The 23,906-nt window shown below is 52.0% G+C and overlaps 11 protein-coding genes across 11 annotated transcripts in view; 7 read left to right on the top strand and 4 right to left on the bottom strand. All coding sequences in view use genetic code 12, as the record gives it.

Annotated features, from left to right (window-relative positions):
* Window positions 1-412: 412 nt before the first annotated feature.
* On the top strand, window positions 413-2,053 carry DIURU_000310 (uncharacterized protein; the record flags this gene model as incomplete). The annotated part of the gene is made up of 1 exon (XM_034155825.1): window positions 413-2,053. One exon carries the CDS (start codon window positions 413-415, stop codon window positions 2,051-2,053), a length of 1,641 nt encoding a protein of 546 aa, XP_034014832.1.
* A 493-nt stretch (window positions 2,054-2,546) lies between these two features.
* On the top strand, window positions 2,547-2,849 carry DIURU_000309 (uncharacterized protein; the record flags this gene model as incomplete). The annotated part of the gene is made up of 1 exon (XM_034155813.1): window positions 2,547-2,849. The coding sequence occupies one exon, from the start codon at window positions 2,547-2,549 to the stop codon at window positions 2,847-2,849; it is 303 nt and encodes a 100-aa protein (XP_034014831.1).
* A 2,286-nt stretch (window positions 2,850-5,135) lies between these two features.
* Window positions 5,136-5,942, top strand: DIURU_000308 (acetate uptake transporter family protein; the record flags this gene model as incomplete). The annotated part of the gene is made up of 1 exon (XM_034155802.1): window positions 5,136-5,942. One exon carries the CDS (start codon window positions 5,136-5,138, stop codon window positions 5,940-5,942), a length of 807 nt encoding a protein of 268 aa, XP_034014830.1.
* A 1,569-nt stretch (window positions 5,943-7,511) lies between these two features.
* On the bottom strand, window positions 7,512-9,341 carry DIURU_000307 (uncharacterized protein; the record flags this gene model as incomplete). Its single annotated transcript, XM_034155791.1, has 1 exon — window positions 7,512-9,341. The coding sequence occupies one exon, from the start codon at window positions 9,339-9,341 to the stop codon at window positions 7,512-7,514; it is 1,830 nt and encodes a 609-aa protein (XP_034014829.1).
* A 1,255-nt stretch (window positions 9,342-10,596) lies between these two features.
* On the top strand, window positions 10,597-11,844 carry DIURU_000306 (uncharacterized protein; the record flags this gene model as incomplete). Its single annotated transcript, XM_034155780.1, has 1 exon — window positions 10,597-11,844. The coding sequence occupies one exon, from the start codon at window positions 10,597-10,599 to the stop codon at window positions 11,842-11,844; it is 1,248 nt and encodes a 415-aa protein (XP_034014828.1).
* A 951-nt stretch (window positions 11,845-12,795) lies between these two features.
* DIURU_000305 (gluconokinase) lies at window positions 12,796-13,311 on the top strand (the record flags this gene model as incomplete). The annotated part of the gene is made up of 1 exon (XM_034155769.1): window positions 12,796-13,311. The coding sequence occupies one exon, from the start codon at window positions 12,796-12,798 to the stop codon at window positions 13,309-13,311; it is 516 nt and encodes a 171-aa protein (XP_034014827.1).
* A 775-nt stretch (window positions 13,312-14,086) lies between these two features.
* DIURU_000304 (uncharacterized protein) lies at window positions 14,087-15,100 on the top strand (the record flags this gene model as incomplete). Its single annotated transcript, XM_034155758.1, has 1 exon — window positions 14,087-15,100. The coding sequence occupies one exon, from the start codon at window positions 14,087-14,089 to the stop codon at window positions 15,098-15,100; it is 1,014 nt and encodes a 337-aa protein (XP_034014826.1).
* A 92-nt stretch (window positions 15,101-15,192) lies between these two features.
* On the bottom strand, window positions 15,193-16,551 carry DIURU_000303 (uncharacterized protein; the record flags this gene model as incomplete). Its single annotated transcript, XM_034155747.1, has 1 exon — window positions 15,193-16,551. One exon carries the CDS (start codon window positions 16,549-16,551, stop codon window positions 15,193-15,195), a length of 1,359 nt encoding a protein of 452 aa, XP_034014825.1.
* A 1,346-nt stretch (window positions 16,552-17,897) lies between these two features.
* Window positions 17,898-19,133, bottom strand: ERG10 (acetyl-CoA C-acetyltransferase; the record flags this gene model as incomplete). Its single annotated transcript, XM_034155736.1, has 1 exon — window positions 17,898-19,133. One exon carries the CDS (start codon window positions 19,131-19,133, stop codon window positions 17,898-17,900), a length of 1,236 nt encoding a protein of 411 aa, XP_034014824.1.
* Window positions 19,134-20,213: 1,080 nt separating this feature from the next.
* Window positions 20,214-20,921, top strand: DIURU_000301 (uncharacterized protein; the record flags this gene model as incomplete). The annotated part of the gene is made up of 1 exon (XM_034155725.1): window positions 20,214-20,921. The coding sequence occupies one exon, from the start codon at window positions 20,214-20,216 to the stop codon at window positions 20,919-20,921; it is 708 nt and encodes a 235-aa protein (XP_034014823.1).
* A 1,375-nt stretch (window positions 20,922-22,296) lies between these two features.
* RIM11 (serine/threonine protein kinase) overlaps window positions 22,297-23,906 on the bottom strand; it is a gene marked incomplete at both ends in the record, with an annotated part of 2,525 nt that continues 915 nt past the window's right edge. Inside the window, one exon of the mRNA XM_034155714.1 lies at window positions 22,297-23,546. Coding sequence (XP_034014822.1) covers window positions 22,297-23,546 — 1,250 coding nt within the window. The remainder of the gene's footprint in view (window positions 23,547-23,906) is intronic.

The following is a 23,906-nucleotide window of genomic DNA, read 5'->3' as shown; positions in this document are numbered from 1 at the left end:
CATAGGATCGCAAATTGTCTATTCAGCTCAGACAGTAATAGATTCCAGCATTCAGTTCTAGTAATAGCTAAGCCTTTATCATCCATTTATTATCTCTAGCATCAGCTCTCACTACTACTAGTCTTTTTCTAACGGTGCTAGACACCGTTATATGGCTAATCTAGTCGATCTACCCGTGATCCAAAAATTACGTGTAAACCAACAGTCACCGGTTATAGTCCACCAACCAAATAAATATTAGACTATCAGTAGTGATTGTCTAGAAGCTATGTTTCATCATCAGTAGCAGGACACGTTTCATCATCCATAGTGAAACCTGTTTCATACATGAAACACTCGGGTGATTCCATACGCTTCTTTCGATAGAGGGCGCGCGTATCGATTGATCTACACCCTACACGCGCCGACCCCCATGAACACAACGACGCCGCTGTGGCTCGACCGGGTGGCCGTCAACGTCCCCAACCACGTTTACGAGTTGCTAGAAGGGGTAGTATCCCCCGAGATCGTGGCGGAAGCAGCTATCGTTGCCATCGCCGCGGTTACGGTGGCATTGGCGGTATCGTTTACCACGGCCAAACCGAAGCGGGCGGCTCTTCCTGACCCCAAACTGCCCTTGTATCACCCATCAGATAACGATAATTGCAAGTATATTATCACTACGCGAGCGGCGGCTGATTTTGGCGATACTACCCTTAAAGGGTACCAGGTGGCGCTAGTACCGCTTGTCGCCGCCGTGACGCTTGCGGGGCTCTACTGGGTGATGCAACAGACCCCCGAGCTGGTCAATTGGTACTTGAATTGGATGTTTTGCCTCGGATTGCCGATGTGTGCCCATGACACTATCAGTCAGATTTTGACGGTTTTTGACCGGTGGCGGTGGGTCCGGTTCCAGCGGTACGCCGTCGTGGTGGTCAAGGACGATACGTTACCGGCAGGACCGATGGACGGCGACTTGGACGCTGAAGAGGTCCACCAAACGTACCCTGATTATGTCACCGTATGGCCGGCCCCCGCGCAAGTGGACGTGGCCAACCGGGTGGCTCACTACGTCACTGACGGTAAAGGCATAATTGCCTTTCCCCTTGCCGTTGGCTTGACCTATTTATTTTGGTTGAAAAACCCTGGATTACACCCTGACCTGGCGGCGGTGGCAAACTGGGTGGTAACAAATGCGGCGCTGTTTGCCTATACCGTTACGGGGATCGCTCTGCTTCAACTTGCACGGTTCTCCCACGCCTGCCTTATGCTTCTGGGTCTTTTTGTTTACGATATTTATTTCGTATTTGCTACGCCGATGATGGAAACGGTGGCGAGAGGGCTCGATGTGCCTATAAAGTTTATTGTCCCTCGCGCTGACGGTGAGTTTATGGACCAGATGTTTCTGTTAATTGGTACCGGAGACCTCGTTGTCCCCGGTGTTTTCTTACTGTTATTGCTGAGGTTTGATTACCACCAGTACTACTCAAAACGGCCCACGGTACCCTTCCACCACGCCCGACAGATCCCTCGTCCCTATTTCCGGGGGGGGATGGTATTTTATACGCTAGGACTCGTGCTTACGATGGTGGCAATGCACACTTCCCAACGGGGTCAACCAGCTCTTTTATACATTGTCCCCTGTCTCCTCCTTGGGACTTTAGGGTTAGCCCATTTCCGGGGGGAAGTCGGCGCCCTTTTCAGCTTTGACGATGAAATTGAGATGAAACCACCCCTGAATGAAATTGCCGATTCCGATGCCAGCGACGACGACGACGAGTTTGAGCTCGATTCCTACGACGAGTGGGTGGAGCGAGTGGAACAGAAGCGCGACGAGCTTATCGCCGACACCGACGACGACGACCCCGTCGTGTACCAGTTCTTGCTGGACGACGATGACGATGACCATACCTTTGTCATCGGCGATAACGACACCGACAACGATTCCGGCGATAACCTCGACAGTGACGGCGACGCTGAGCTTGGCGACGGCGACGGGCTTGCCGACGAGATCATTGCCATCCGCCAAGAACTCGCCCGCCCGCCGCAGGAATGGTACAGCGATGACGAGTAAGGCAGCAGTGTATGTGGTCACGGGACAAGGGGGGGAAGCTCGGAGTTCCGCGGGTGCGTGCTGCGGGACCAGATCTTTCAGGGGGAATACGAAACCAGGGGAGACTGGAGGTGTATGTCCGAAAGGGTACACACGACGGCATGAGTGACAGGTTCCGCGTCATTTTTCTAGTGGTGGTGCAAAAGATGACCCAGATGGGGAAGGGCGTCAATTCTGGGGAAGTCCGCGCGGTGTGCGAAAGATCTGGCCCGCCTGCCATGCCCCCTCGCGGTGCAGCGGACACGATGCACCGGAGCTCCTTTTTCTTAAGGCCGGCGGCGGCGATGTCCTGCCGGCGCCCTCCTTGGATTGTACTAACAGAGCTCGAAGCAGGCAGGCAGGAAAACGCATATAAGCCGCAAAGTCCCAAAAAATCCAGTGAGACAGTGGTTCAGTGATATCAATCACTGGACGAATTGACACCGCAGACCGCAAAGACCGTTTGCACTTGGCGATGCTGATACACGACGTCGGTTCGGTGTACGAGGTCCGGCGCATTCTCCACGACCTGCTCGAGGACACTCGGCGCTACCATCACCACTGGGCCGCCTCCCAAGTGCCTAGCCTCAGTGCTAATGGCCCCGTCAACGAGTTCTTCCACCAGTGGCAGTCGACTCGCTACAACCAGCGCCATTTGGCCCGCCAGCTCGCCCAGATCGACGAGATGGTCCGCGATGGCAGCAGCGATGGCGCTGACAGCACCGCCACGTCTCCGGAGTCGTCGCAGCGGTCAGGACCCCGCACCGCATTCACCTAGCATCATCAATCATTCAGTCATCATTCATTCATTCATTTACGTTGTGTTTTTTTAATAATGGATATACACTTTTCGTATTTGGGTAGGGTTTTGGTCACGTGCGGGATTCTGGACGTCAATGTACGTTGGGCGGGGCTCAGCACCGTTTTAACCAGGGCTGCATAACCTAGAGGCCTCGAACTACGTACCAGAGGGGTGCGGGATGCGCGGGATGTCGACGATGCGCTCACGTGGCATATACCATCTGATGTAGATGGGTAATCTGACGTTCCTCCAGCAGATTGTGACTATCCGCCCTCACCGATTTAGGCAAGTCCCATGCGCTCAGTGCAAGTATTTACCTTAACCATCATTGGTGAACTTAAGGTTAGGTATTCACCTTCACGAACTTCAGTAGATAATCAGCCAGCAGAAGCTCTCTCATGGAGCTCAAATTTGGGTGCTTTAAGTATCGCTGGTGACTTTGAAATGGTGTCAAACTACGACGGACAAAGCAATCAGTCACGTGATCCGGAGATTGAAAGCGCTTCCTAGCCATTTTTCCGGTGTTCTGCGTAGTCTAGTGGTTTCAGTAGTTTTTTGATGCTTTGAAAGCAAATCAAATTTTCGGGTTCGACTCCGCCAACCTCCAAATATGATGTGAGCTTAATCAAATGGCCATACCTCCTTTAATATCACGAAAATTGAATGTCTTAAGCGGAACAATTATCAGCAACACACGCTTCGCGAAGCGTCATATTCTCCCAAGGCGTACATGCTCTGGTGTTATTGGAGAGGGGTCTGTTTTGCGTTAGGTACGCAGGCTCAGGCGGCACCGTAAGCTGGAAAATGCCGTTTAAGCACACTTGGCAGTACCCCCAGAGTGTGGGGTAATGTAAGGCACGATAACACGTAGCGCTCAATTATAATTCAGCTTTGACACCCAACTTGCTCCTTTGCCAGCTTCTGTTGAGCCAAAGCAATTGCCTTTCAAGCATTCCTAACTTCTCTAAGTTATCGCTATGTTCCTCTTAAAATCGCTGCTTTAGATTTCATTTATTTGTTGAGGCGATAATGCATATTTCTCCAATTTGGGGCGCGTCGATGGAATACCCCACTTTCTACTAAATCCGCCCATCACCTTGGCAGCGGGGCATCTCGGGTTTGTCGGGCAACGGTAGCTTGCTCGAAACAAGGTAGTCTTGATGGCATTTACTGAGGTATCTCAAGGAATCTTCGAGTACGGCAGACTAATTGAATGCAAAACTAAAGCCATAGCTACGCCTGCAATAAGCCAATAAGTCTGCTATATCTGCAATAACCCTGTGATGCTACCATGCCTGCAATCAACCATGTCATGGTCTACGGACAGGATTCTCCGCGCAGGCTTCCCCTCGCCGTCGCCGTCTCGATTGCCACCACGGTGGCTAAGCAAATTACTATTCTAATGAGGAACTCGATGAGCAGTATTGGCCCAAAGATGACAATATCAACAAGTATTAGTGAGATTGCGCGATTCTCTAGTTTTAATTTGATGTCGTGACCTTCGTCTGGTACTCGTCACGGGGCGGAGTTTAGGGGCGTTGGCCATGCACCGGAGAACTCAGCGGTTCTCCGTATGCTTCAGGGGCGCCACGCTGTTCCCCTCCCGCCAACGATACCGCATTGGGGACCAGCGCGGGCTTGGTGATGACGTCGACACAAAATGCGGGGAAATCTGGGGTCGACGGGGTCGAGCGATGATTGGCGTAATTATGGCTGTAGGCGAACAGGAGGCGATGTAACCTGGTTCCACGCGGTGCGATGCTTCTCCTAGAATTTACCAGCATCAAAATATGGTGGTTAATGCCCGTCTGGCGTAGGTTTTGTCCGGTGAATGTTACCCCGGAAAGTGGTTCCGCGTTATCGCAACCGTGTTTATGCATGGCGTCATGCGCCCCCCACAATCCCGTGCGCCAGTGCTTGTAACCACTATAACCCCGACCGTTAACCAAACCTTACCCAAAAACTCCGCCAATCAAGTTAAAACCACCACTTTTCAAAAAACCAAATACATACCATAGCCACAGCTATACTACCAATCACTGTCTACACCTCCCCTGGTCAATTTGAGCCTGATTTTACCCCACTTTCCAAAAACATTTGCCAGTATCGTAACCCCAAGGCTTATTCCAGTTCCCCGCCACCGTCGTTTCTCCTCTGTTTAAATCATACCCCATCTTTTCTAACGACCATGTTTCATAATCCCACAACTATATAACTGTCCTGTTTTGCTATTTGTGGCTCAGTTCAAATTGGAATAAGCCAATGTCGCTCCTGTCTGACCTGATCCAGAAGGAGACCGGCACCTACCTGCTTTCGCAGCCGTGCTCGCGGGTCGAGGTGTTTGGCGACGACAACCAGTACGTGATGCTAGGGGGCCAGAAGTACTTGCGGCTGGAGTTGCAGCACGCGTTCGGGGGTACTTTCCAGGCGGAACGGTATCTGACGGGGCCTACTCATAATTTCGGTAACCCGGCTCCCGTGGGGCTTGCTGGCTTTGGCCTCACTGCGGTGACGTTGGGTCTTTATTACGCAGGCGCTAAGGGGATCCACGAGCACCAGATGATCGTGGGTTGTCTCGTGTTTGACGCCGGTTTACTCTTGTTTGTCGGTGGCATCTGGGAAATGTGTATTGGTAACACGTTTGGGGCCACTGCGTTCCTTAGTTACGGCACGTTCTGGTTCTCATTTGCCACGATCTCGCTTCCCGCATTTGGTATCGCTAAAGGGTATGGTGATGACCACGCCCAATTGGCTAATGCCAACGGACTATTCTTATGTGGGTGGACAATATTCACGTTTATGATGTGGCTGTTCACGTGGAAGTCGACGTGGGCGTTTTTCTCGATGTTTACGTGTTTGTTGACTACTTTTTGTACGTTGACAGCTGCGGCGTTTACGGGCCTGGAAGCCGTAGCGAAGGCTGGCGGGGTGTTGGCAGTGATCACGGGTTTCTTAGGGTGGGCGTGTGGCTTTGCTGGTGTCGCCACCCCGGAGAATTCGTACTTTAACTTGCCCACACGACCCATGCCCCTTATCACGACGAAGGGGATCAAGTACCAGTATCCTTGATGAAGTGGGTGACCCCATTTGCTGTGCAAATGAGGGTACGAGAGACTGTGCCCAGACCTCACGGTTTTCTCCTAATTTTTTTATCGTTTTTTTATAGTATTTCTCAGTTTTTACGGCATCAAATAACAGGACGTATTTCAGAGAATGTAGCTGGTCCAAGGTTTGCATAATTGCTGATGTCACTCACACGATGCTTGAGTGGTTTTATGTGTCGTGAGAAGAGTACTGCACGACATAGGGGGATCGCATCTATTTAGGAAAATCGCTAATGAAATGATTGCTAAATTAAACTATTACCGTAGCATCCCGAAGTATCAGGAGAACAGTGATCATGGTCAAGCGCTATGGAGTAAAGTGTTGCAAGTATGCATTACTTTTAACTACCTGTCATACAATGAGACTCAATTGTTGCTCTACATTAGTCGACTAAATGGCAATTTAATGATTTCGAGTAACGTTACTGTGGCCAGAATACTACACAGATAGTCGTTACCGATCGTCCGCATATAGTGCTCGGACTACCGCTAGCTCCGGCTTTCGGATCGGCTGAGCCGACGGCTGTGTGTTTGCGATCGGCGGTCTCTAATTTGTGCTTCATCCGCACGCGGACGGTCCGTCACCGGATTACTCCACAAAGCACAAAAGCAAGTTTCCCCAGCCGGGGCCGCCCGAGCCTCGGGCCACGGCGGAGATCTCGATTGGCATGTGTCAACGGCAGCGGCATTACACAAACTGAATGCACCCCTTTTCCCAGTTCGCACGCTTCAAAGGTCCACGGGCATTTCTAATCGTGGCCGTGGTCTAGGCTGGAGCGAGGCGAACACCCGTCCGATCTCTGCTTACAAATGGCGTTAACCTTACAAATAACTCACCGGTCTGGATGTTATACGAATTCAGTCAGCTTAGAAATACATTCACAGTCTAGATGATTCAACGATATCAATCTAATGTGATCGCCCATGATCTACAGTCTAGATGACGGATTATTGTAGTCTGCTCGATTTAATGCAATGAATTAAACTGGGGCAGTAGTTTCAGGGGAGATATAAATAGATAAATCTTTCGTTATCGTTTTCTTTTCATTGTTTACCTCCTTGTAGACGAAATGGCACCCTACCTTGAATATTCGTCGAAAATTTAAATACTCATTGTTTCAATAATTCTCGATACCTTATGGTGATTTTTGAACGTATACATGTCACTTGTGGTTCAATTCTTTAGACTCAAACCCTGACCTGAAACTGTCTACACTCACTTGAAATGGATCGCGTGAAATTGTCTATGCGTAAAAAGTATGTGTCCCGTAAATCGTATCCAAATAACGTTAAAAAAAATCGTTTTTATCATCAAAGTGTCGATGTCATCAAATTCTCGATATTATCATCAGTGTCAGCTTTTGTTAGTTATGCTGGTTGTTGCTGGTTTTGTTTGCCGGCGCTCAGTCGGTCTGACGAGCGGCGCAGTGTCTCTATCCTTATACTGCCAGCAGATAAGCAAGTTAGGCGAAGCGCTAAACTCGATTCCGGCTTAATTGACTCGCCAAACTCGCTAGAACGCGAGGCTGGCTCGTCACACTCGGGGCACGAGCCCCTGGGGGCACACGATGCACTCCTGCAAGAAGTGGGAGCGCAAGCGGCCCAAATGGTCGTCAACTTCCCTGGTGGGACCGGGGCGCTCGGTGAACGTCAGCTGCGCCACGGGGCGCACCGTCAGCCGCCCCACCCAGGTCTCGTCCAGCGTCAACGGCTTGATGCAGCGCAAGCACTGCTTGTAGTAGCGGTAGCGCAGCGGCTCCCCGTCGTCGGGGCGCCACTTGTCGCCAGCAGCGACGTAGCGCAGCGCCAGAGGCGCCCTCAGCCGCGATCTCAGCGCCAGCAGCAGCGCCAGCGGCAGCGCCAGCGCGTCGGTGGCGCCCAACAACTCGTCGTCCAAGTCGTCCTCCTCCTCGTCCTCTAAGTCGCGCAAGTCGGCCATTTCCACATCCTCTTGGTCGTCGTCGTCGTCGCTGGCGCCCCGGGTCAGCGACCGCAGACGAGGAGTGGGCAGCGGCAGCGGCGCCGCCAGCAGCAGCGCCAGCAGCAGCAGCGCGTGCGGGCGCGGCGACAGCGGCGGCAGCGCCCGGTGGGTAGTGGGCGCCGCCACCGGCGCCGGCGGCATCTGCCCCTGTTGCTGCAAATTGGTATGGGAGAATTTGCGCTTGATCTTGCGGAAGATCAGCGCCGGGTCCAGCGCCAGTCGGGGGCGAGTCAGCGACATGTGGCCATTAAACAAGTCGGTGAGCGCCGTCGCCAGCAGCGCCGAGCGCCGGTGGCGCCGCCGCCGCCGCGGCACCGTGCGGTACTTGGGCATGTCGCGGTCGTTGATCTCCGGCGCCACGTCGCGCCCGGCGCTGAGGGCGGCGTTCCAGTCGATCAAGTGCTGGACGGAGTCAAACCCAAGCAAAAACTGCTCGTGCTCCATGCGCACCCGAAGCACGTTGTTGCGCTTTTTGTAGTCGGTGGCGAGGCCCAACTTGGCGTGGTGGAGCGAGTACAGGCGGAGCAAAAGCGCCGGGCGCCGGCGGTCGCCAAACACGCCGAGGCGGCGGCAGTGGCGGTGCATCGCCAAGTCCTGCGGCGTGGTCATGGCGCTGTTTAAGTGCGCCAAGTCGCTAAAAGCGCCGGCGCTACCAGCGCCGGTGGTGCAGGGGTCTTGCGCCTGAAACAGGAGTACTGCGCTTTCCATGTGGGCGGGGATGGCGTAGATATTAAGCTGGGTCAGGTTAAGCTCGGCTACAACGTATTTCCACAGTCTCAGCGTGGCGGGGGTGTAGGGTGAGAGCCACTCGGGTTTGCGTGAAACCACCGCGAGTTTATATACCAGCGGCTGATACAGGGGTAACGTTTCAGGTTCCAAATTATCCAACACGTTGAACCGCGGTAAGCCCCCGGGAGGTAACAGTGAATATGATGGCGGTTTCACTGGATTGGGTTCAAGGAGTAATAATAACTCTAATGACAGCGCCGTCGTCGCCAGGAGTGTTGGAAGCATTTCCGACAGTTCCAACACTTCTGACAGGGGTACCGGCGGCGCGCACGATGATAACAACGGAGGGCTCAGGCCTCGAGTCGGCGTAGTAATCGCCGTGGTACCACTGCTAACGTCCAGCACCACCAGCGCTGGCAGCAGGGGGCGCAGCAGGTCTGGCAGCGACGACGCCGACGGCACTGACACAACCAGTTTCGGCAGCGCCATCAAGCTGTCGGAAGCGTCGTCAAACGTGCTGAAGATGTCATCATAAAACGGGTTTCGGGAGTGGTCGGCCCCTGTTACAGATGTCAAAAACGGGTTTCGGGAGCGAAGCGGGTTGCTGCTGCCCCACATCATAGGGTCGACAGGCGGCGGCGCTAGCGAACTCATCGTTTTAGTGGGAAACGAAATGGGGTGGGAGTCTCAGGAAATGTTTCAGGCGACCGGGATCTGGTACAGGGGGAGCAGATCCTGAAACTAATATAGGCTGATGGTCGTTTGGGAAGTTTGGGGGAGACCAAGCAACCGTTGCTGTCAAATTTTTTTTTTTAGCCGACTGCCTTCGAGTGCTGGGGCAAATATAATATGACAAACGAGAGGGAGTGGCTACAGCAGGATATGTCTTTGCTTTTTTGACTTGCGGCCCTCTTAATGAGAAAAGGTGCTTTGGCCCAGGGCTGCGTAACCAGAGAAAATCAGTGAGAAATAGCTACTAATCTCGCGCGGATATAGGGGTAAGCGCCCTGAAACATATCAAATATCAAACAGAGGCGCAGTCCCGAGTTTCAAATTACGAAACAAGGGGGGCCGGAGATAACGACCACAATAGTGATAGAAGTTGAAGGAATGAAGCCAGAAGCTGATATCAGAAGTAAAAAAAGGAGGACTTTGCTGAGTTGTTGTTGAGGGTGATCCGGGAACTTGCCCTGCTGCCGGGTCACGTGACCCCGATTGTGTCACGTCGTTGCGCCCGGGGCACCAAACCGGGGCGCAGGTGATTACGCAACGGCAGAAAAGGCTGTGATCTCTCTCATTTATCGCTCACGGCTGCTCCCCTACCGTGCGCCGAACGGTTGCGACAGGCTGCGGAAGCGTCTAATTTGCGCCACAGAATATATCTCTCGGGAGGCACGGGATGAGCGGTGCACTGATGGCAGAAATTCTGATACGCATGGGGCCTGATACTTCCCTCAGAACCTGAAACACATGGGCACCGATGCCGCCGCTGCTGCTCGTTTACTCACACCGGTTTCCGCCGCCGGCTGGGCGCGGCCGCCCGGCGCTGGGCGCCGAGGGGTAATTTAAGAAAACTGTGGGTGTCTGTCTGCTGAACGCACGTGATTAAACCTGCATATTGACGTCACCGCCTACGTTAGCTTCCGATCGGCCGATGAGATGAACTACGGCAAGAGAAGGCAGATAAAAAGAAACGACCGACATGGTACACATACAGTAATAGCATAACATTTTGGGTCGTGCGCCAACCAAGATATTGTACTTGGCGCTACCATCTCAGCGCTACCATCCGCCACGGCGCGCTACCAAATCCAGCGGCGCTACCATGTACCACATCAACCGTCGCGCCCGAAGGCCCCATAGGGGATCCATTAGCAGACATCAATTGCAAAATACTTCTTAGTCGTTGATGGAGCCATTGGCGCTGATTGCGGCTCACCTAAAGCTGGGACAAGGGTCACCTGACGACCTTGCCCTTTTGGCCCAGATGGTGAACTTGGCGGCACAAAAGCAGTTACCTGACGCCGCGTGGGATGAAACGGTTTCAGGTTTAGTTGAAACCGCCATTGAGTCCGAGGACGCGCAGGTACACCGTGTTTATCGCGCGATGGTGGTGTTAGCCCGGAACTTAACCCAGCAGCGGCGGCCGCGGTCGGAGGTGGTGGTGGAACAGATTCCGAGGTACTTTGACGCCGCGCCCGTGACCGAGTGGTACCCACTTACGGCCACCGCCTACTCGGAAGTGGTCGCCCACATCTCAAAGTTTACCGATCTACGCTTACTAAGCTACCTCGACCGGTGTATTCAAGCAAACCCCGAGATCCCGTTACCGCCGATAATGATGGTAATTGATAACGAAACCAGTGGCGATTTACCGTTAAATCATCCCTACATTATGGAGCTGATGAGAGTTCATTTTGATAACTTAAATTTCGACGAATTAGGTGAGCTGGGGAAACTGTTGGTGGCGAGCTTATATAATGTGGTCAGTCACGAAGAGTTTGACTCGTTTCTCGAAGGGTTAACTCCGGCGCAACGGCTCACGTGGTATCGGTTAGTGCAATTGCTTGTCCCCACCACGTCAAAATGGACTAACCACCAATTAGTGGGGCTCTTGGCATGGTTAAAACACTATACTTTGAAACTCATCCCTCAGGTGATTCAAGCAGTCGAAACGAGTACGGTGACGGAGACTGATGCCCGTAGTCTCGGCGCATTACTCGACGTTATCTCCGAGCTCTGTGTGTTCCATGTATTTAAAGATGGGCTTATCGCCTACGATTTTGCCATACCGTTATGTCAATTATTGGGTACGCTTCACGTCCACATCAAACCGGCCACGCTTAAGAAACTGGAACAACAACCATTTACTTTCCCCCACGTGAAACTGACGATTATTGAGATAATATCGTATATGGCTCATGGCTCGAAAAAAGTACAAGACCAAGTGCGAGAAAACCACGGGTTAGGTGTCATTTTATCCAATTGTCGTATCGATGATCATAACCCTTTCATTAAGGAGAGAGCGATCACGGCGATTAAGTTTTTACTCGAAGGTAACCCCGAAAATCAACGAGTAGTGGCGGAGTTAGAAGCACAAGAACTGACGAAATTGGACCAACAACAATTGAAACAAAAGATTGAGGAACTCGATTAGGTGGAAACATCCAACCACTGATAAGCCCGTGAGCTTCCCTGTGAACTTCTAGCAGTGGTGGGCCTGTGAGCATTCAAGCCTTGATCGGTTATGTTACCAGTTGAGCAGAGCTCGATATACTGGATTGATATTTGATGAGAGAGTCTAACAAATTCTGATCTATCATAGAGTGACGAGCTTGGTATGAAGTTGATCTCACGCTGACAGATCTATATTTACACGAAAAGAGACTCCAAAAGAGACTACGTTGGCTTCATTTTCCTCAAGGATTATTCCAGTCTTTGATACCATGGTCATAGTCAGGCCCTAAATTTAATACAAATTACCATTTAAACAGTATCATCTTTTCATTTGTACCATCTTCACGATCTCACTCTCATCAGGCATAGTTAGTTGCTAAATCGAGACTACTGTCAACCATCACCTCATCGGGCTTATCATTATTTACCATCATACGAAATACGACTCCGGTTCCACCCGAGTACCTATCGACATCAGGGTCATGGCCGTGTCATTGCCGCCATAAATGTCGTAATCGAATATCTCACATTATCTCATCCTTTGTCACATTTCCTCTCTTGGGCCCTGTTTCCTCTTTTGCCTTATCAGTACAAGCGAAAACGATAGGACAAAGAAATTTAATAAAACGCGAGTGATTATCGGGTAAACGGAAGCCTGGGATTGTGAGCACTTTCCCAGTACCCCACTTGCTTATCTACACCCACCAAAACAAAATGTCCATCATGTCACCACTGGCCTGGGGTAGTGGTCGTGTGAATTGAACGGGGGGTTGGCTAAGGGCTTGGAAGTGTGTGGGTGCGAAAACGAGTGGGGGTGACACTGGAGCGGGGAACCTGCATACAATCCCCACTTTTCGCCCCAACGAAAACGCCATAAACACCCGTCAAAACCTTTCCCCTCAATAAAAAGCCCTTTTCCATTCATTTCACCATGACTGTGTACGTTGTTGGCGGGCCTGCGGGCACTGGCAAAACCACCATTGGCGAGCGGCTTGCCGCTACCTTAAAATGCCCGTTTGTCGAGGGGGACTCGCTCCACCCTCAGGCCAACATCGACAAGATGGGTGCCGGACATCCGTTGACCGACGACGACCGATGGGGGTGGCTCGAACAGGTGGCGCTCGTCAGCGCTAAAGCCGCCCACGAAGCGCCTTCAGATACGGCAGTGGTGCTGTGTCTGATCCTCAAAAAGAGCTACCGGGACTGGATCAGACAAAAGCTGCCCGCCACCCAGTTTGAGATGGTGTTCTTATACTGTCTGTACGACGAGTTGGTCCAGCGGGTTGCGGGGCGCCAGGGCCATTTCATGAAGTCGGATATGGTCAAGAGTCAATACGATATCATGGAGGTGCCCCACGGCGAAGCCCACGCGTTGCCTGTGGATACCACGGGTAAGTCACCGGATGAGATCATGACTGAAATTGAAAAGGCATACTCGCTCAATTAGTCCTTTATATATACGCTAAGCGGGTGTGCATTTTCTTGAACAAAAGTTGAAACAAAACAAATGGTGCACGTTTCATATACGAAATTTAGGGTGGCTGTGTACCTCAAAATATATACTTTTACACCGTAAAGCTCCGGGCAACCCCGGCGGCGCTTTGAGCAACCCCGGTGGCGCTTTGTGATAAGCCGTGGGGAGAACACCAGTTGGTTGTAAGCATTTCCAGTTCAACTGGATCCAACTTGAAACGTAGCATGAAACAATCTTTTGAAACATAACGTGACACATAACAGTTTTAACCATAAGTTTTGTTTTGGTACTATAAGTTTATTAATTCCACACACTTATCTATGTCGCTTTGTGTCTACCAGAGGTTATCCACAGAATGAGAGTCCGGGGCCCCCGAGCATTGCCGCCCTGCCGCAAACGACGACGATTGAACTATCAGGTTTAAGTTCCCACCGAAGCAGTCCTTTCTGGCTCAATACTCTCTCTCAACCTTTACTGGTCTTCTGGTTCTCGACCGATTCCCCTCCTCTCACCCCCTTTTTTCTCGAAAAAGGGGTCGGATTGTTACTGTGAGATTGGCGCCGCAATATACGACCACGCGGGTGTCGTCGCCCTCCAAAGTTCCTGCACATAATCACATCCACCCGGGTGCGCGCTGCGAAAAAAGATCGCCTCACCCTTTTTTCTCTCGCTCCCCCCGTGCCATCGTCATCCCCTATCAACCACACACCACCCACTTCCCCCCCTCCTCCTTCCCCCTATCGACCATATGCTCGCTGCGCCCGACACCTGGCCGTTCGTCGACCCCGTCAAGGACCGCCGCGTGGCGTTGATCACCGGCGGCTCGCTGGGCGTGGGCTACTACACCGTCCTCCACTTATACCGCCACGGGTACGCCGTGTACATCGCCGGGCGGTCGCGGTCCCGCGTCCACAAGGCGATCACCGAGGTCAAACACGCCGCCGCGGCGTTGAACCGCGGCGACGATAAGCCCCCCCGCGTGGGCGAGCTCCATTTCCTCGAGGTCGACTTGGCGCTGGTGGAGCTGGTTCTCCACGCCGTCGACGTGTTTGGCCGCCGCGAGGCGCGCCTCCATTTGCTCATCAACAACGCCGGCGTCATCGCCCTCCCCTACGCCGTCACCCAGGACGGGTTTGAAATTCAGCTTCAAACCAACTTTATCTCGCCGTTTTTGCTCACCACGCAGCTATTACCGGTGTTGGAAGCGACGGCGGCGGCGCTGGCCCCTGAGGCGGCGCCGCGAGTGATTTACCTCTCGCTGCTTGGCCATAAATTAGCGCTCCGGTACTGGCTGCCGGCGCTCTCGTTCAATTACTGGCCCAACGTCGTGTTCACCTGGTTCCGCTACGCCCGCGCCAAGGCCGCCGGCATCCACACCGTGAAAATGATCGCCCACCGGCTGCCGCTGGTGCTCCTGATGGCAGTCCACCCAGGTTTAGTGATGAACACCAATTTGTTCACCAACTGGACGCGGTTGCCGATCATCGGCATCGTCTTCTGGTGTCTTTTCCAGATATTCGGCTGGTTGTTCGGGGTGACGGCCGAGGAAGGCGCCAGCGCCACCATCCGGTGCTGTCTCGACCCCCTGCTCACACCGGCCACCGATAACGGCGCCTACTTCGCCAAAGGCGAGCGCCTGGAGGCGAACCACGTGGCGCTGCTGATGACGTACGCGGCGGAAACCTGGGCGTGGACCGTCCTGGAACTCGCGCTGCGGGGGATCTCGGCGCCGCTGGCGCCCCCGCGCCCCAAAGATCTTTGACACCCCACAAGATCTTTAACTTACCACCAATCTTAATACCTTTAATTTGCATGCCTCTCTGAGCTCCTCTCTGAAAATTCGTTGTTTTTTGATCACGTGTAAGGGTCAATATCCTCCACGATATCGTCATCGGACGATACATCGTCTTTATCGCCAACAAAACCTCTAGGGTGTTCATCATACAGGTCGTAATCGATGAATAGACCGCGGCGCTCCCCCTCGGAATTGGCGTCCAGCTCATAAGCGCTTTCCTCAGCGTCGTCCTCTTCCATCTCGTCCTCTTTATCTTGTTTCTGTTGCTGGTTAATGACATAGTCGGTGAAGTCACTGAACTCGGTATTCTGTAACGTGGCCACCAACTCGTTGACAGAAATATTATCATCGTTGCTATCTTCGTCATCGGTATCGGTCCAGTCATCGTCGTCATTTTCCATATCGTTTTCAGCGAAATGGTCAATAATCAGTGCGAACTGAGTGTCTAACGTTTCCGTGGCCACATCAGGGTCGTCACGACTGATGATCGACCAGAACCGGTCCATATCGAAGGTAATAGTACCAGGAAGACGTCCCTGATTAATCATCTGTTCCTGAAAAGATGATGAAGCAATTGATTCAACTGCTGGTAAAGGTAATTTCAATGATGCCATCCCTTGAGTTATCATATTAGCAGCAACATCACTAGCCTCCAATTTCTCACTGACTGACCTCGCGACAATATCGGTGAAACAAAGACTATTGATTGGCACCACCACTGGAAGAACCTCAGTAATAGAAGAAGCCTGAAACTCTGTTTTAGAGTCATTGTTGGTAGCTTTGGCGATGGCTTGGTTGGCGAGATAAGGGTAGCGGGTAACAAGGGAAGCCGTTTGTTTATCCACGTGGGTAGTAATCGTTGCAATGGAGTCAAGACAATAGTGGTTGAATTGTTGGATGATTCTTTGAGTTATAATTGGATTGGTGGTGGTGTTTCCTGCGGCAATGGCGTCTTCGGCTAATTGTACGGTCACTGACTGGACCCCCGGATCTACCGTGTTGACGCGCCCTCGGTGGATCCAGTAGAAATACTCATCCAACCCACGGTCGGAGTCAACGTCGCCAAGGACTGCCGGAACCTCGCCCCAATCACTAGCCATGTGGATCCATTGGTGTTGGGCGTCATCGGAGTCCAGCCACTCAATTATCATTTGGACGAATACCCAGAGATCATTGATATAGTCGGAAAGAAACCGGAACTGGCCCACGACGCCCACCGCGCCGTCAGCGGTACCCACTTCGAAATGGGGCACGGCCACCGCCCACGGGTACTGGTCCCAACTTTGGTTAAACTGTAATAGCGAGGTAAGCGTGTGTTGTGGGTGGTCGCTGAGGATGAGTGTCGTCACTGTCACCTCTGAAGGGTCGTTGGCGCCATTGGTCGGATCTCGCAATGTTGGCGGCGGCGGCGGCGCCATTTGATATATATATATATATCGCGAGGCTAGAGGGTTTCCCAACCGTTCGCCGGCCTCTAAACGCGCGATGCGCTTCCCCGCGTGTCTCTGTGCCGGAGTGACAGCCAGGTCAGGGGCTGAAATATGATAGCTATGACCGCAAATACAATGAAATGAGAATAATCAGCAAACGAGATGGTTTCACTTTGATGGTAGAGTTGGTTTTCTGGTCATTTCTGGTCATAGCAGTGTCGTAAATTCCTGTCGTCGTCACCACCAACTAACGGTTGGGCGCACCCGCGCGCACTACCCAACGACCGGGCGCATAGGTGCGAATGACATCCCCGAAAGGCATCTGTCCCCGGCGGCAAAAAGACGTCAAAAAGAGACTATTGACTATGGTAAATGGCCTAAATTATCATAGCTTCCATTTACTTTGATATCAGTTACGGTAGTATTCAATTTTAGGCCTAAATTCGTCTGTTTTCTTGCCAGGGTGGGAAAGCCCAACAAGGTGGGTAGCCGGCATGTGAACCCCGGACTCACGCCCCACCTCCGAAACAAAAGAACAATGGGGGATAATAAGCCCCAACAGTGACAGCCGTTGCTCTCTCCTAGGGGGAGGGGCGGCGACCCAATAATTTTCAAGGGGGATGACATCATCGAAAGACTCCTTCAACAGTGGGACTCCTTTGCAGCACGGCTGAAAAACGCAGCCACAAACGCAGGGTCTAGAAAGAAGAAGCCATTGAGTAAAAGTTGAAGAGATAGGTTCGTTTTGGTACTGAAATGTGAATTTAACGGAGTTGGTGGGGAGTTGTTTGCTCTCATAAATGGACAAGTCATCCAAAGCGAAAAGCAAAGGTGGAGCCGTTTGTGGTGCTAAGTACAAAAGTATTTTGTGGAAACCCCTGATTTTAGTCATGAAAGGGGACATCATTGATCAAGAAACCTGAAAAATGTGCCATTATATTCTTAGATGAGATTACATCGTTGGTCAAGCTAACGTCCCTTAAGTTTTACATTTGCTAGAACCAAACATCTGAAGCAATTGACCTTATTGATTTCAATAAAATGATATGTCAAAACACTTGAGTTCTACTTGACATTGGCATATTTTTGTGCTTTAGTCAATGCGTCCAGTTAGACTCCGTTTATTGGAGAATTCTAATCAAATGTGGCACCAATTGTTACTTTATAAAAATTGACCATTATTCTTAGATCTAATCCTTTAGCAATTACAGGATTTACTTTGCATCACTTGCGATAACCGTCAGGTGCTGTCTCCAACCAGCCTTGCTCACTGACTTATTGACCGATCGAGCAGGGCTTGATAGTTACAATCCGTTCATTAACCTATTTTGTCATTACAACTTGGTGGCCTTGTCGAGGCGTTCCACCACAAGCGCCGAGGCACCGCCACCGCCGTTGCAGATACCGACACAGCCGATCTTGCCGTTTTCCTGGGCCAACACCGACAACAACGTCACCACGATTCTGGCACCGGAACAGCCCAAGGGGTGGCCCAAAGCCACGGCACCGCCGTAGACGTTAACCTTTTCTTGAGGGATGTTCAACAATTGGCAGTTGGCCAAACCAACAACGGAGAAAGCTTCGTTGAATTCAAAGAAGTCGACTTGGTCTTGCGACACTTTAGCGTGCTTAAGCGCCTTGGGCACGGCGAGCGAGGGGGCGATGGTGAAGTCAATAGGATCGCGAGCGGCTTCACCCCACCCGGCGATACGGGCGATGGGGGTCAAGCCCAATTCGTGCAATTTAGCCTCGGAGACAAGCACCAAGGCGGCGCCACCGTCGTTCAATTTGGAGGCGTTAGGGGCAGTGACGGTCCCGTTTTCCTTCTGGAACACCGCCCGCGCCGAGCGCACGCGCTTCTCGTCAAAGTTGGCCACTTCTTCGTCTTGCAGCACCACGGTGTCGGGCTTGCCTCGCTTGCCCGGGATGGTGACGGGGGCGATTTCGGCGTCAAACTTACCCGCCAGCTGCGCCTTTTGCGCCTTCTGGTACGAGGCGATGGCGAACGCGTCCTGGTCGTCGCGCGACAAGTTGTGGTCGGCGGCGCACTTTTCCGCACACACCCCCATCAACTTCTGGTCGTAGACGTCCAACAAGCCGTCCTTTTGGATGCCATCGACCAACGCGGCGTCGCCGTAACGGGCGCCACCGCGGGCCAGGGGCACGTAGTAAGGGCAGTTCAGCATCAGCTCGGCGCCACCAACAACGACAATGTCATTAGTGCCCGTCAAAATCAGCTGGGCGCCGATGATGATCGCCTTGGTACCGGAAGCGCACACTTTGTTCACCGCCAGCGCCACCACCAGCTTCAGCAACCCCGCCTTCAACGCCACCTGGCGCGCCGGCGCCTGGCCGACGTTAGCCTGCAACACGCCGCCAAACACGATTTCGTCGACGGATTCGGGGTTGATTTGCGGCACTTTGGCGAGGGCGGCCTTGACGGCGTGGGCGCCGAGGTCGACGTAGGTCTGCGACGCCAACGCGCCTTGGAAGGAGCCAATCGGGGTTCTCGCGGCGGAGACAATGTACACCAGTTGCGCCATCGTGGAGTCGGGTTGCGGGTTGGACATTTCGATCAGGGGGAAGGTGGCGGCTTTTTTATACGATCGCGTTGGTATGGGAGCGGGTGGTGGCGGAGTGCATATAAGAACTTGGAAAAAAGTGCGACGCCCGCGGGTACGACGAGGTGGGGCTAAGTGGAGACAGCCAACAGAGGCAGGGCAAAAGGGGACTAGCCCTGACCAAACGGAAAGATGAGATGAGAATTGTGTTACAATGTGGTGCTAGTTTCATTTGGTCAATTAATTTAGTTCCATTTCTGTTTGGTTTCTCAATTTTTCACTGGCTATGGTCTCCACTTCGAGAGATGATTTCCTCGGAGCTAAACGAGGGGACGCGACCCACACGTCAGCCCCCCCGAATAACCGAAGCCTGTCCCGAGGCCCCACGCCCAACCGATTCACTGCATCCCCCCTATACGACGGCGACACCACGACATGACCGAATAGTATTTTGTCAGCTTGGTCTAGGGGGTGGACCCTGGGCTCGTATAGACGCTCTCGGCTAGCACTGGCGAATCCCCAACAATGGTCCCCACGACGAGTACCCCTACTTCCAATGTGATACATCACCAAACCAACTCTAAGTGAAACCAGTTTGAATTGGTCATAGAGTATCTCTATGTTCAGATCAAACTCCCAGATAAAATCACGATTTGAATGAGAGTATCGTTCTCTCACATTGGAATTCGTGGCTCATAGAAATCAGATATTGCTAGTGCTCAGTTTGATTCAGGATGATTCTGAAACAAAGATCTGATACCAGCTTCAATAGATAATTCATCGTGTTCAGATCAGTTTCTCTGATCATAAGTGAATGATATCGAATTGAGAATATTGATCACGTTCAACGTAATTCAAGGTGGAAAGTAAAAGAAAAACTCAAGCTAAAGTCTAATAGAAGAGTAGTTAGTCGGTCTGGTCACTCATCATTAATTACCGTATTCAGGTTGCTGTTGGTGCGCACGGCTTACTTCTCATATGCTACGACCCTTGCTCCATGGCGGGAGAGCGATACCACCATCAAAATGGATAATCTCGTCAACTACCAGTCATGGGCTCAGACCTTTAGGGGTGGTTCTGACTGTATCAATGCGTGGCTTGTTCCAGAAGCTGAAATCGCCACCAAAGGCTAATGCTACTATCCCCACTACCAACACCCCGATCACGCCTCCAGCGACTCCCATTACCAATCCATCGACTCCCACCACTCATGCCATCCCCCACACCACTAAGGCGCCCATTGCTGTTCCTCAAACACCCTCAAAAACCGAAACCACCGACCCTTCCCAAATCGACGAAGCTAAGCTTAAAAACCACCCCATCCTCAAACGAGTGCCCCGCTTCCTCCAGAAATACTGTATTCGCTTCATCGATGCTCCCTTTTCCCATGTCACCGCCTTCCTTATCCTTCATGAGCTTACTGCCATTGTTCCCTTAGTAGGAATTTGGTGGGTATTGCACAAATATAACTTCAGTATCCCGCTTGATTTGCCGCTGTGGGCGATCGATAAAGGCACCAAGATCATCGATAAGCTGTTGGAAAGCGTCGACTTTAGTAAGTTCCTGTTAAACGATAAATGGCGGATCATTTCTGAAGGGGCCTACGCTTACGTTATCGTCAAATTCCTTCTCCCCGTGCGGGTGTTCATCTCGTTAGCCCTCATGCCCTGGTTTGCTAAGACGTTTGTGGTACCGTTTACTTCGTTATTCTCCAGAAAGAAGAAGTCAGCGACGTCTAAATCTACCACTACCACTCCCGAAGTGAAACCTAAACCCGTCACTAAACCAAGACTCTAAACAAAGTATATACAACGTAAAGCTTAGACCGTTTAGATAAATAACTTAGATAAACGATGTTAGACAGTATGGCCACCAACAGCTTTGTACTGCCTCCTTCTCAGCCGTCTCCTCTGAGAGTGCGATGAAGTGACGTCAGCGGCCATCAACAAAATCTGTAGTAGTCTTTGTGGCGACTTCAAACATTAGCCAGCCCCAGCGTTGACAACTGACATTTTTCACACAAACTAATATTTCATTTTCATTTTTCTCCATACGATACCTTCATCCTACTTTGTATTTAAATTGTTTTAATACTACTTCATTCACAGTCTTTTTTAGGACAATTGTAATTTCACCTGTCGAGACTGTATAGTCCCGGTTATCCAGATGTTTTTCATCCACTAAAAACCGCAGAGTCAACTACTCTCGTGAAAACTTACTGTTATCGTTTTGTGTAGACATTACTAAAGAGGTATCCCCCACTCAAGTAATGACAGCTGTCGCTTCCGTTGTGGCGAATGCTAGCGAATGCTAAGTCCCCGATGACGTCAAAAACACATACGCCATTCTCCAGTTGCAGGATCATCGTGCTTCTGTAGTTCTTCGGGGAATAACTTACGTTTGGTTCGGCCACGTGAGGTCATCGCTGGCGGCGGAAGCCACGGCTGGACATGGGCCCATCGTCAGCAACTCCGGCAACGCTTTTCCGAAGATTATTCGCTCGACAATCATCCCTTGGGAATACAATAGCCCGCCTACTACCGAACAATCACCCCAATGCACTCGTCACCCTACTTCAAATTCCACAATTTGACAACAAAGAGAACTCATTATTTTACAATGAAAAAATTCGGTGCAAAAGCTGGCGACGCTGGCTGACGTTTGCGTGTTTAGGTGTAAGGCCTCGACNAGGGGGGGTTTTTTTTTTTTTTTTTTTTTTTTTTTTTCTACCGCGTTAAAGTAGACGCCAAATAGACAATGTTGCTCGGCAATTAATAATAGTGATGTGTCACATTGCGAAGGGAGGCAACAAATAACTTAAACTGTTTAGCTCTAGAACCGAGTCTAGCCTTCACTCTTTGTTTCTGTTTGTTTACTGGCGGTTGCTGGTTTGCTGTGGTCCGAGATCAGACGCTTTGTTTCCCTTAGTCGTTTCTTTGATAACGATGTCGATGCACGATGACGTGACCCACAGGCGTCCCGCTTTTGTGTTCTGGTGGGGCATACGAGTGTGGGGATCACCCATCACTCGGCTTCTACGGTCTTGTAAACAGAATGTATTTTACAACCACGTCCTATAGAGCTAGCGTCGCTGGGGCGTGGGCCACAGGAAAGGGTTTTGCCCCAGGCTCGCCGGGGCAACAACATGCAATGCCATTAATCATCAATACGTCTAGTCTAGCGTCACCGCGAGCTGGTCTTTCGTCCACGGCACAAAGTCGTCGAGCGAGCGCACGGCGCGGGCCAACTGCAACTGGTCCATAGCCCACTCGGGGACGAGCCTCGAGTTTACTTGGGGGAGCACCAGCAACTCGCGGTCGTCAAAGTCGAATAACTGGGGCAACTCCTTGAGGTCGGGCTGGGCGGCGTACGTCTGGTACAGCGCCAGGCTCAGGTGGCTCTGCTGGGCAAAGATCTTGCGGTAGTTGGGCAACTTGGTGTTGGGGTTGCGCAACTCGTCAAAGTAAGGGTCGACCATCGCCTCGATGCACAGCACCCGTTCGATGGGGGAGTATTGCAACATTCTCAGCAAGAAGCTGAGGGTGTCGGGACTTGCTTTTTTGAAGATCTTCAGCATCGGCGTCGGCTTCACTTGGGGGAACTTGTTGTCCAGGTACCCCAGGTTCATGTGTTTAATCTGCTCCTTCAGCGGCAGCCCCAAAATGCGCATGATTTCCACCAATTGGTCGATCAGCAGCTCACCGGGGAATAGCGGTTGGCCAAGCAAGAGCTCGGCCATGACGCACCCGGCCGACCACACGTCGATCTTGGTGGTGTAGTTGGTGGCGCCAAAGATGAGCTCGGGGGCGCGGTAGTAGCGCAGACAGATGTAGGCGACGTTGGGCTCCAACGGGTTGAGGATCTTCGCCGAGCCAAAATCGCACAATTTAAGTTCGCCCGTGTCGGGGTTGATCAACAAGTTCTGCGGCTTAATATCTCGGTGGCAGATCCCTTGCGAGTGGATGTAGTTAAGAGCCCGGAGCATCTGGTAGGTGTACAACTTGATCTCCAACGGGGGCATGTAAAGGCGTTTCAGCACGTAGTAGTGGCTGGCTTTGTACAACGTTTCGGGGACGAACTCCAAGATCAAGTTGAGAAACACCTCGTTCTTCTCGTTTTGCGTGTAGAAATAGTACTTCAAGTCGGTGATGTTGCGGTGGTGGACGAGCTTCATGATCTGGAGCTCGCGGTTCTTGTAGCGCTTGTCCTGGAGGACGCGCTTCATGGCACACACCTGGTTCAGAGGCATGATCTGCGTCTGGAAGACGACGCCAAACAGGCCGTGGCCCACCATCTGCAGCTTGGTGTACTGGATGTGTTCGGTGGCGCCGGTGTGGCCGTTGGTCACCTGCTCGCTCACGACTTCTGGTTTGAACATGTTAGTATTGAAACAGCACGCGAGAATCAACCGCGGCCAGTCCACTCAGCTAGCGATAAGCACAAACGGGGGGGGGCAGAGGGCGGGTGTCCGGCAACGGAGGGGAATAAGTGGGCGACAATTTCGGGGTCGCATTTTTCTTATATACGGTCGCGCGCGGGGTCCGGCGGTCATGTACAAAAGCAAGCCGTAGAGCGAGGGCGCCCGAGCGCCACCTGCCAGCTAGTATTAGATGAGTCACCCCACTTGGTGGACGTAGTTGCCACTGTCACTGACGTGTTTCATGTAGTCAGTGGTTATTATAGTGGAGGGCAGGCTCAGCCGGGCGGTACCGTCGACCCATTCGGAGCCGTGCTATACGTCACCAGTGATTGGGTGAGATTAATACGCTGGGGGGGGGGGGG

This window comes from Diutina rugosa (assembly GCF_008704595.1).
Source record: "Diutina rugosa strain CBS 613 chromosome Unknown scaffold23_size180195, whole genome shotgun sequence".
Lineage (NCBI taxonomy): Eukaryota > Fungi > Ascomycota > Pichiomycetes > Serinales > Debaryomycetaceae > Diutina > Diutina rugosa.
This window is presented reverse-complemented; position numbering and strand designations above follow the sequence as displayed.